The sequence below is a fragment of the Polyodon spathula genome, chromosome 7, assembly GCF_017654505.1.
Source record: "Polyodon spathula isolate WHYD16114869_AA chromosome 7, ASM1765450v1, whole genome shotgun sequence".
NCBI classification, from domain to species: domain Eukaryota; kingdom Metazoa; phylum Chordata; class Actinopteri; order Acipenseriformes; family Polyodontidae; genus Polyodon; species Polyodon spathula.
Genome location: NC_054540.1, coordinates 30,855,016 through 30,867,527, shown reverse-complemented (window position 1 = coordinate 30,867,527; position 12,512 = coordinate 30,855,016). Strand labels below are relative to the sequence as shown.

The window sequence follows — 12,512 nt, the reverse complement described above, 5'->3', positions numbered from 1 at the left end:
GCATCACTGTCAGTAGCAGCAGCATAATTTGCTGTTTTAGAGAGATCTGCCTGCATGTTTAATAATGATGACAAACCATCAGACTGTTCCCTGGATGTTGCGATTGATTGAGTTCAAAGAGACATGGAAAGGAAGTTTGAGAGAATTATCATCACGTTTATTGCAGTAATTAAGCATAATAGTGAGGGGAGCTTGTATGAATTTGCAAAACCTTGAACTGATAAGATTTTGTAAACTGTTTCAGCTTACAACTTCATATTTTCAGTGTTATGGAAACTCCTGGGGCAAAATCTAAGTGAACCATTGTTTTAACAAATAAAATATCAATAACACAGATCGTTTTCACGTATCCTATTTACTTCATGTTTACAAATCATTCCATCTGATGTGCCATTCCCCTTAGATTCGGCCCAACGCTGCAGATAAGGTGGGTATTACATTGAACAAATATGAATTACGCATATTATTTAAATTGAAGGCTTGTACTTCGTTGGTCCCCGGCGTCTTAATGATCAATTGTTAATATACTGTAAGTGGTAGCTAGAGAATGGATCATACAAATGCTGGGGCAGCTAATTGTAGCTGGCCAGGGAACTTAAAAAATCCACTCACTTGCTACGCTTGTTTGTGACTGGTGAATAAACGACTGGATTCTTGATCTTCAGGATTTCTTCAATTTAACCGCATGTCAACCACGTTTTTGGAAGGTCTTATAACAAGACTACTAGTGTTAGTGTAATGGCATTAAGGAGCGAATGGCAGCCATGACAGTATCGCCTTCCACAGTATAAGGACCACCTTATAAAGGAGGGGAATATATTTCTATGGCAAGGTGATCAATAAGGAATACAATATTATTTATATTATTATACAAGATTTCAGGTTAATGTCAGGCCATCTGTCCGTGAGCTGAAGCGCAGCTGGGTCATGCAGCAAGACGATCCAAAACACACAAGCAAGTCTACATCAGAATGGTTGAAGAACAAGAAATTTAAAGTTTTGGAATGGCCTAGTCAAAGTCCAGGCCTAAGTCCCATTGAGATGTTGTGGCAGGACCTGAAACGAGCAGTTTATGCTCGAAAACCCACAAATGTCACTGAGTTGAAGCAGCTCTGCATGAAAGAGTGGGCCAAAATTCCTCCGCGGCGCTGTGAGAGACTGATTAATAACTACAGGAAGCGTTTTGTTGCAATTAAAGTTATTGAGTCTAAGGGGGCGTTTACTTTTTCACATGGGGCATTGGGTGTTGCATAACTTTCTTTAATAAATAAATGTAATAAGTATAAAAATGTTGTGTTATTTGTACACTCAGTGTCCCTTTTATCTAATATTAGATTTTGGTTTAAGGTCTGATAACATTCAGTGTCAAAAACAAAAAATATGCAAAAATGCAGAAAATCAGACAGGGGGCAAATACTTTTTCATGGCAAACAGTATACTGCACTCAAATTAAGCAATGACCTTCCAGTTCTGCAGAGATACGCTGATTTCCTCACTAATAAAGCGTGCGAATACCTGCTTCCGCATAGATCAGATGATTTGTGCATTAATACTAATACATTTTGATAATGTATTGTGTTAAACCACACAAATTATTGAAACAGGGATTAACAGGATTCTATTGTAATAATAATCTTTATATAGCACCTTTCATAGTGGACCACCATCACAAAATGCTTTACAAGATACAAGACCAGGGTGGACCTCAGCTGCAGTCACTTACAACAACATCTCACCTGAATGTTTGAGCACAAGGAGGTTAGCAGGTTTACACGTTTACACAGAGCCACTGGCTGAGCTGGGATTTGAACCAGGTACCTGCTGCTTATAGGTCTCTTTCTTTAACCACTGAACCACACAGTCTCCTATAAAAGTTTTATCTGTCACTACAAACATTTAATCAGCAAGCTGTTCTAATGCATGTTTACAGATCTCAATACAACTAAAGAAACTTCTCAATCAGATAAATATTTCAGTGATTTTTTAATATATTTACAGAGTGACTGTAGTAATTAGCAGAAATGGAGCTGAAACTATAATAATATAAAGTATAAAATGTAACTGGTGAGTCATTATTTTTCACAATGTATAATTGGGGAGTATAAATACCGTACTGGTCATAAGTCTGAGTCCACCACCAAAACCCTTTACCAGCCGAGATGTGAAGAAATCCAAAAGTTTCTTGATTGTGTAACACTACAAGTATTCCAAATATATCATCCTGTTTTCTGCACTTTTATCATTGAAAATGAATAAGATCTAAAAAATCATAGGTCTTTATAAAGAAAGCAGTCAAAGAAGCATTGCCGAAAAATAATACATTTCTGGAGGTGCAGTGTGATGGTGTGGCAAAGTGCCCCGCCCATGGGCTATTTATTTGTGTTGTATGTTGCGTGTAGTGTGTTAATGTTGGTGTATAGTCATTGGTACACGGGATATAAATGGGTCTGTGTAACACAAGTGTGTATTTGTATTTAAGCACGAGGATTGCACAGCACTTCACGTGCAAGAAAAATGTAATAATATGTGAGCACGGGGAATTGCACTTTTATTAATTCACATGCAGTTGTACCGAGACTCTAATTGAATGATGGATTAGCAATCAAGTCTCGGTACAGCTGCATAAAAGCAGCATGTTTTCACTCACTCGGGGTTGTGTGTTCGGTGAGTGGAGAACGGGATTGGAGACGGAGGTAATAGTAGTTATAATAGCAGCTCACCATGTTTGTCTGTGTGGTTCGTTTTCTTTGTCTCTTTGTCTTGACTGCCAGTGCCGTGTCCTGTGTTTTGTTTGTCTTTTCAACCTTTTATTTTCTGCTCTGTTTACCTATTAAATGCTGAGCGCAACCAAGTGCTCAGCTTCACCAGACTCCACCTCTCTGTTGTTTATTTATTGGTTCCTGGTTCTGGTCTGACGTCACCCACTACAGCCGTTTTTGTGACAGACGGACATTGCAGCGTTCTGGGAACATAGCAGCAACCCCTCTTACAAGGACAGGACACACAAGGAATTCTTCTAGAAGGCAGAATCGTGTTATTAGAAGAATATCAATTTTTATTCTGCTCATACACATGTGTAGTAAACTGTGTGGAGTCTTACAGGAAAAAAGAGGACCAAGTACTATATTTCCCTCAAACTTTCAATATTTTTGCAAAATAAAATATTTTTTACTAAAATGCAGTGCACACACATACATGGGGCATTCACAGTCTTGGACTAATTCAAAATTCCATTCAAACACAAACATTTTCAGATGTATGATTGACCTGCCAGGTGAACAATAATACACTATCCTTGTTAAAACACAATATATACATTGATTTACAATGTGGAGGGCCTTTGCTCTGCCACACACACCTATTTACATAGAGGAAGTTGGGACTTTTTTGCACAAATGAGGACTGGGGAGCTTGGTACAATCGTCTTTTCTGGGGAAGTGATGTATGCACAGTTGTGACTGACTTAGTTTACGTAGTTTATGTACCAAGCTGGCCTAGGGGTTGTGCGTTATATGTATAAATAGCATCGGGATCATAAGTTGTTGTTTTGTGTGAGATGCTGATGTGTTTTGGATTTATTTTTCTTCAGAAAAGCCATTTCCCGTTCTGGCCTCCAGCATCTTGCCCCGATCCAGATGCCCTTGTCTTCGCTGACAAACGGGCCTGCCAAGGAACTTCGGACCACTGTAGACTGGAGCGTAAGTTACAACTTTAAAATGTACATTTTGTTTTAAGATTTTTTTTTCTATGACTGCCCAAGTAGAATGCAAAAATCTTAAAGGGTACATCAGCACTACATGAAAGATAAAACATAAACTATTCCACCTTGCTGTTCCTAATGCATTTGGTCATTGTATAATAATCAGCATGCTCCCAAACATCTGCATAATGCTGCACTGCTATGTCCAAAATCACTGTTCTCGAGCATCTCTTCTGAGCCAAAAAACATGACGTCCGCATGTACCCTCACATGAGCTCTGAAACGTACCGGCACATGACCAGTGAAGCGTTGTACAAGCTATATTACCTCCATGTGGAAACACACAAATTCAAATTTTCTTCAATAACACAGTGTAACTGTACACAGGGAACATCCATAATATGCCAGACTATATTTCAATATCAAATTGTTGAGAAACTGATAGGGAGGTGGAATTTGTGGCCGAATTCGACTTTCCCACTCAACGGTGTGTAGATGACTGTGCATGTGTTGTGTCTGGAAATGCAAATGAAAACCAAATACCGTAGAAAGAATGGAAAAATGCAATATTTATTTTTTTAGGTAGGATTGTCCTCAAAGACCTCATTCCGAAAGGAAGTATATCATTTCCGACTCTAATTTGCTAGTTTATTTGATACGTGTCAATTCTGCAAACATTCAGAATCAGCTGTAGCTGTATCTAAGACTTTGGGGACATATATTGAAATAACACAGTGCTGCTATAATTGTCGGTAGGTCCCTTCATTAGTTGGAAATGAGAACAACTCCGTCTTGGTTTTCTTTTCCCCGCAACCACTTACACAACACAGACGTTTTATTTGTATTTATTTTTATTTTTATTGAATGCAATAATACATCAATATACAACACGCAAAGGACACATGTACAGTGTGAAAGATGTTTACTACACAAAACGAAAGCAGGTACAAGTTCATTCCTTATGGAAAATTAGACTGACCATGTTTGTCACACGGACTAGTGTGTTTCCACACAGAGGTAATATAGCTTATACAACGCTTCACTGGGCATGTGCCGGTACGTTTCAGAGCTCATGTGAGGATATGTGCGGAAGTCATGTTTTTTGGCTGAGAAGAGATGTTCGAGAACATAGGAGTGCGGCATTATGCAGATGTTTGTCTAAATACATTCGGAACAGCAAGGTGGGATAGTTTGTGTTTTATCTTTATGTAGTGCTGATGTACCCTTTAAATATCTAGGAAAAAATGTCCTGTCTTCAAGCCGGGTGGTCTCAGCATTTTACCATGGCCTGGGATTAAAAGGTCTGTTCCAACAAACAGCTTAGTAAATCTGACCCATTTTTCATTTGTGGCATCTGGACAAAACATTTCATAATCTTAGCAACTGAATATTAATGCCCCACATGTTCAGTTTTAAAACAAAAAAGCTTTTTAACTTAATTTAGCACATACCTGTAATTCATTTGCTATTTCTTTGTCATTGTTTGTACTGTCCAGAGCACTATACACAGATGAACCAGACATCTGTGGGCGAGAAAGAGCTTTAGCACCATTATAAGATTTTTTTTTTTTACGCGATATTATGCCTCAAGGTGTACTAATGTGGTGTCGAACAATTTGATTGCGAGGTCAAAATCACAGCCAAGGACCCCTGGATTTATGGGTAACAGATAGGTCTTTGCAGTCAACTACCCTAGGATGAAGAGATTCTGAAGTAGAAATGAGAATTGAGACCAAGTTAACATCTTTAACTTCAATAATATTGCGTCTGTTTTGAGGGGTGAGAGAGTGTCTGTGAACCACTGAAGTAGAGAAGCCAGCTGTAGAAGCAGTCGCAAGTGTGAAGATTGGCAGCTCAGCAGCGGAGGCGGACACGGTTGAAGTGGTGGAAGTGACCGACACTGTTGGGGTGACTAATGCAGGGGGAGGGAGGGTTGCAGGCTGCAAGCGAGTAGTTTTGTTATCGAGCACATCCAGGTGGTCAGAGACTGAAGAAACAGTAGCATTGACCAGTTGAATGAGGTGTTTGATGCCATTGAATATTTGGAGCCACAATTCAGACAAAGAATCTGAAGCAGCGGCAGGATCAGGTAGAACAGCTGGCTGTGGAGCTGAATGAGAGGCAGCGGAATCGGGAGTGCATGGAGCCTGCGCAGTGGGGGAGGAGCATCCACTGACAAGCCTGGTTTGCTGAACTAATGTGACTGGAGGAAAGACAGGCTTGGCTGAGATGGATTGGCATTGCAAACTAAGTAAAGAGATCTGATCGCTCCCTGCTGGAATTTAAATTCCTTTTTTAAAAAGAGCTTTCAGCAGCTTGTCGGTGGGCCAGTCTTTGAGCTGGAGAATCAGCCCAGGGTTGGCAGCGTTTAAAGTGGCGGGGAGGACTAGAAGCAACAGGAGCAGGGACAGCAGGTGCGAGCACGGCAGGATCAGCTGAACTTGAGGAAGCAGGTTCAGTGGGAACGAAAAGTAGGGGTCTGCAGAGCTAGAAAGCCAGACGAAAGGTTACAATTATATACTTCTGTGCACAGTATTGTACTTTGGTAGTACAAGCGTGTAGTAACTGAACAGTAATTTAGCAGGTTTTTTTTGGTAAGAAAAGCAAGCTGCAAAGGAACAAATAAACTCTGAAGATGTAATTAGCAGCCTTCTCCTAAAACAGGGACAGAGAAATTGTAATTAATTTCCCCTCTGTGGTGTTGACAACTCAGTTTGAGATCTTTCTCTCCCCTGGAGAGACAAAGAAAAAAAAAAAGAAGACGCAGATCACTAATTAGTGCCATCTTTCACGCTTGGATATCTTCGGAAAAGAGAATCTATTAGCAAGGCAGTGATACAGGAAGGTCGTGGATAAACAAGCCAGTGGTTACGATAACAGCAGGGTCAGTAACTTGGGAGCTCAGTGAGCTAAAGTGAACCTCTTCAAAGATTAAAGAATTACATTTGAATTACTTATCCTTCTAATTCAAGGATCAGAGGGACTGTGTTAAGTGGTCTTAATAGGAAGTTGGGCCTAACGAGGGCAGATATTTTAAGGTTGAGCTGGTCTTCACAAAGATGAGTTTCACTATACTGTACTTAATAGTAAAGAAAATGTCCATTCTGCAAATAATTTAAGGTAATTAAAAGAAAATAGCCACTAATTGTGATTGCAAATGTGATCAGGCTTGTGATAAGCTGTATCTTGGCAACCACTTGTGTGAGTTTGATCAAACTCATTTTGGACATTTGGTAAAATAAGTTATTGAACATATGGTCACCCATAATTTCAAAATGCTCAATAAAAATATACGATAAAACTTAAAAGAAACAATTTGACAACCAATTTGACTTGCGACTTTATCAGTGTACTGCTTTAAACTGTTTGTGTGGTGGTGTTGTTTAATCAGTTAAAAAGGGGTGTCTCCTCCCCAGACTAATAAAAAAAAAGTGGAAAAAAAAGAAAATTAGATTAGGTAGGTTCGATTTTTTATCATGTAATTTTTTAATGGTAATTGGTCTTAAGGTGTGCTATTAATGTACGGTAGCCTCTATTGCCTTCTTAAAGTTTACCACAGTATTTTTGCACTGTATTTTTGCAGTTTTACTGTGCTTTTCCTATGCATTTACCATAGCTTACCTTGATTTGCCATGTTTTTTTTTATATGCTTTATCGTACCTTGTTTGTCTTTAAAATACCTACCTATGCTTTCACTATCCTTTATAACATTTTGTCATGATTTTTGCTATAGGAAATGTTTTATAAGGGTTTAGCGCACACAAGAGAAAATAATTTACTGCTGTTTATTTTTATAACTTTTAGAAATACTGTAATAAACTTAAATTAAATGACAAATGTTATGATTAGAAGTCTTTTTCATTGAATCAAAAGTTTGTCATTGAATTTAGATTTATTTTATTAATTATAAACTCAACACTACTGTATAACATGTTATCTCTTGTCCTGGGGAAACTTGCTGGTTGTTCTTGCTGTTGCAGGAGAATGCTTTAAATGGGGATCACCTCTGGCTGGAGACAAACTGCTCTGGAGATCTGTGCTACTTGGGGGAGGAGACTTGTGTTGTCAGGATTGCAGTGAGTCTAACATAGAGTTTAATTATCTGTATTTAGAATACAGTGTTGTTTAAAAGTTTCTTGAATTGTTCACTGAGCACTGAAACCTGGCATGCAGCAACAGCAGACAATGGGGATTAGGATATGATATGATTAACACCGTGCTTTAGTGTCCTTGGACACAGAAAAGGGGTGAATCGGGGTATCTCCATTACACTCTGGACATCTTTGGATTTGGCCGTCTCTTTCAAACTTTGATAAAGGGGCTTTATGGTAACCCATGTGCAGTAGTTTTAACAAATGGACTACTCTCCCCTGCTTTCTCATGGGGTAGGGGCACAAGGCAAGGCTGCCCTTTATCTCCCTTCTTATTTATACTGGCCTTAGAGCCTTTAGTGGAAGCCATAAGATCTTGCAAAACCATAACTGGTATTTCTGTGGGGGCCCAGGAGCACAACATAATGCTATATGTGGATGGTGTATTGATGCTCGTCTCTGGCCCCCAGTCAGAAGTCCTACGGTTATCAAAATGTTGTTACCTGTTTGGTAAATGGAAATTCAAATACTTGAAAGATAAACTAAAATACTTGGGGATTCTGATTAAACCTAGGCTGGAAAAAATGGTGGACTCCAATGTAGAGATTACTATAGATACAATTACAACCAATTTGCAAAACTGGAGTAGGCTAAATCTTTCAATCTGGGGGAAATCAATGTAATAAAAATGGTATGTGCACCACAAGTTAACTACTTGATGTCTGTGATCCCTTTAGCAATTGAACCTCTTTTTTTCTGCAAACTCAACAGATGCTTTTCGTAGTTTGTTTAGGGGGGACCCCAACTAGCTCTCACTAAATGGCAAGGCCCAGTTAATAAAGGGGGTGTTAAATTGCCAAACTTGAAATATTATCATTTTGCCTTCTCGTTAGCTCAGATATCTTCTTTGAGAAAGACAGGGAATGAAAGACCAAATTGGGTAAATATTGAAGCGAAGATGCAAATACCCTTTTCCACAATAGATTACTTGGAATTGGAACTATCTGAGCAAATGCATTTTAATCCTGCTATAGTTCGTACTGTTTCAGTCAGGGCACAGACACGTGTATTGTTCAAAGAACATTGGAATGCATCAAGACTCTCCTATATAGAAAAATCCTAAAAGGCAGATAGAAGGTAAAAGTGTGAATTGGGGAAGTTGGCAAAAAAAAGGGGTATACATTTTATTAAAGACTTATACACAGAAGGAGATTGGCACATTTGAACTAATACAAAATAAGTACAACAATCCCAGGACTACTTTTGGAGGTACCTGCAGCTACCTCACTGCCTGAGGGGTTTGTTAGAGAGCTGTCTGAAAATGCCACAGGCTTCATCAGTAGTTAAATCTTTAAATCACTGGATGCATAAGCCCCACCAAGCTTCTGGTATATATTTCTTTTAAATAGATAATACAACCCCCAACCTGACTAGAGTGAAAACAGCATAGGAGCAGGACCAGGGTATTACACTGAGTCAGGAGAACTTGGATAATCTCCTTGCTAATAGGAATAGACCCATGAAAGAAGCACATATTAAATTAATACAGTTTAAAATACTACATAGATTGTACTGGACTCTATCAAAAATGTGTAGAGTGGGGCTGAGGGACTCGCCAACATGTTGGAGATGTGCACAGAGTGTTGGACATATGGTACATAAGAGTGGAGGGTAAAATATTTAATTGGATTGGCAAATGCAACAGCTAAAAGAGTTATTCTGCATCACTGGAAAGATCAAACCCCAATCCCTTATGAGGAATGGTACGATACCTCAGCTGAGACAGCATCCTATGAAATACTGATACACAAAATACAAAACAGAATGCAGGTGTTTGAAGAGGTGTGGATTCCCTTTTTAGTCAGGATGCACAGGGTACAGAAACCACACACAGAACATAGGCACCTTATTTCTTGTACCACTGCAACCAGTTCAAGTTCAAGATAGGACGCACTACTGCTAAACTTAAGAAATAAATATAATGATGCCATTGCTGTGGGGGTGGGAGTGTGAAGGTGTTTTATTTTTCTTTTCTTTTCTTACTGTGAGGTTGATGGAGGGGGGACCATACATGTGGAAAATGTACAGTGCTGTATGTGTGCAAATGTTCTGTTTTGATGTGTATGTGTACAACAATAAAAAGACGACTACAAAAAAAAACCACTGTGCTTCATAAGGGGCGCTGTTATATATAGACCATGAGGCTATAAAACAGCTGACAAAGAGCCTGCAAATCATTCTTCATACTGATGTTCACCGTGAAGTGCTTGCAATACCTGCATATTAATTGTATTTTCTTGTAGGTTATGTTATCCTACTATGGAAACAAATGGTGGTCTCACTGATAGACGTGCAGTGTGCATACCATTCATCATAGTTTACTGTTGCTGCCTACTGTGTTTCAGCTCTCGGAAAACTCTCAAGCGACTATTAATCCACCCTGTCTGTAGCTTGCATTGTGATTAGGAGCATGCTGATACTTGTACTCATACCCGTAATTACCTTTTAAGAAGTACTTTTCGGCAGGTCTTAAATAATCCTGATTGGTCAGTATGAGGGTTTCAATCATTGGGAAAGTACCTTGAATGTTATCTTTCAAACCATGATTAAATCACTGTTCCAAATCAATCTGCTGGAAAATACGTAAATAGAGTATTTGTGAATTTTACCTTTTTTCTGCTTGATGAAAGAAAACCTCTGAATGTTGTCTGTCAATGTACACACGCTGGCCTATACGGTCAATCTATCTATTTAAATCTATTTATAGTGTTTGCTGTCAGCGGCAAGACAGTAACCACAATGGTAACTAATTTCCGGTATGAATGACCAAATTGAAGAAATCAACTGGATGGAGTTGTTTCAGCATATTACAACAACAATGCAGGCCCTGTGCTGTCTTCACTAGCAAAGCCAGAAATGAGGCTTTGAATGAACTTTACTGAACAAACAGCACAATCAGCATCTGTACAGTACTAGATATTTTAATAGTAAAACTTTTTTCCTGGAATATCCAGGCCTGGGACAAAATTGTATATAATGATTTAAAGTTATTATTATTATTATTATTATTATTATTATTATTATTATTATTATTATTATTATTATTATTACATCATTTAGTACAAGCAAACATCTCTTATACAAAGAGACATCTGACGTATTACCGTATATTACAATGCAATTTGTATGCTGCACTTGTTGAATTTGAAACCCTGAATCAACCCTGAGGTGCTGATTGTTGTTGTGCTCAATCTCTTTAAGAAGTCTGCCCCCCGGAGGAAGTGCGCAGCATGCAAGATCGTGGTGCACACAGCCTGCATGGAGCAGCTGGAGAAGGTACAGGGACATCCAGTGGCACCTTATACACTTGTTCTGTATTCTCATGCATATATGTATATGCAATAATTACACACCTGTTTATGCATACCTTACATTCATAAACCTTTCAAATGTAGAGAAACGATAATAACTCAATATAGTGCTATAGAACCCAGAACCACTAAGAATGATGACAAGTACCATAAAATAGTAAGGGAGATTTAAAATGACATCTGAAGCTATGTAAAATAAAAGGTGTTGTTTTTTTTTTTTTTTTAATTTCAAACAAATCTGAGCTAAAAAAAGTCTAGAAGACAAACATTTTGCCGTAAATGTTTTTTAATGTATCCTAAGTAAATAAGGAGACTGGAAGAGTTTTACAATGTAATTTCATCTTACAGATGGAAAATCTTACTCGCGCACATCTGGGTAGCTTTGCAAGCTCAGAAATCTTCTTTTTCATCTGCAGATCAATTTTCGATGCAAACCAACTTTTCGAGAGGGAGGCTCAAGGTCTCTGAGGGATGTAAGTTTTTGTTTTCGCTGCCTGGTGTTACATAACTACTCAAGACTCCAGTACACCTAAAATAAAGAAAGAATAACTGCATATGGAATGGAACCCCATAAAAGAAGCTAGTCAATGCACGTATACCACTGGAGTGTGTGTGTATATATATATATATATATATATATATATATATATATATCATATATATATATATTTTTTTATTTAGTAGTCGCCAATTTATTTTTACTCAGTTTTTCTCCCAATTTGAAATGGGCAACTGTATTTAGGCTCAGCTCACCGGTCACCCCTGCACTGACTTGGAAGCGTCGAAGACGAGCACACTCTGTCCTCCCAAACATGTGCCATCAGCCGACCACTTCTTTTCACTCTGCAGGCCAGCCATGCAGCCAACCCAGAGCTACAGCGTCGGAGGACAACGCAGCTCTGGGCAGCTTACAGGCAAACCCACAGGCGCTAGTCCAGTCTACAGGGGTCAGTGGTGCGCGGTGAGCCGAGGACACCCTGGCTGACCTGAGCCCTCCCCCCCAATTTTGCATCGCCCCCTGGGAACTCCCGACCACAGTCGGTAGAGGAATAGCCTGGACGCGAACCAGCAACCTCCAATATAGGGCACATCCTATAGGGAGCCCCCTACCACTGGAGTAAGTCTGACCTACAAAACATTGATTAGGTACTAGGACGCAACGGCAACTTTTTTATATAAAATCTGCATTAAAGTAAAATAAACAAGAAAATAACCAAACTGTTTTAGTACAATAACGGAGGACCAGTGATAATGTTGCTCGTGAAAATAACAGGAAATAAAATATTTTTTTAAAGCTTTGTTTCATCAGTTTGAGAAATATAGTTTTATATTATGAGTAAAAGTGTATGG

The 12,512-nt window shown here is 38.8% G+C and overlaps 1 protein-coding gene across 2 annotated transcripts in view; it reads left to right on the top strand.

The window, feature by feature from the left end:
* Positions 1-12,512, top strand: part of LOC121318516 (diacylglycerol kinase iota-like) — a 94,280-nt gene that overhangs the window by 50,178 nt on the left and 31,590 nt on the right. For both annotated transcript variants that reach the window (XM_041255266.1, XM_041255265.1), the window contains exons 2-5: positions 3,590-3,698; positions 7,681-7,776; positions 11,053-11,127; positions 11,579-11,635. In XM_041255266.1, the coding sequence (XP_041111200.1) occupies positions 3,590-3,698; positions 7,681-7,776; positions 11,053-11,127; positions 11,579-11,635 (337 nt within the window). The remainder of the gene's footprint in view (positions 1-3,589; positions 3,699-7,680; positions 7,777-11,052; positions 11,128-11,578; positions 11,636-12,512) is intronic.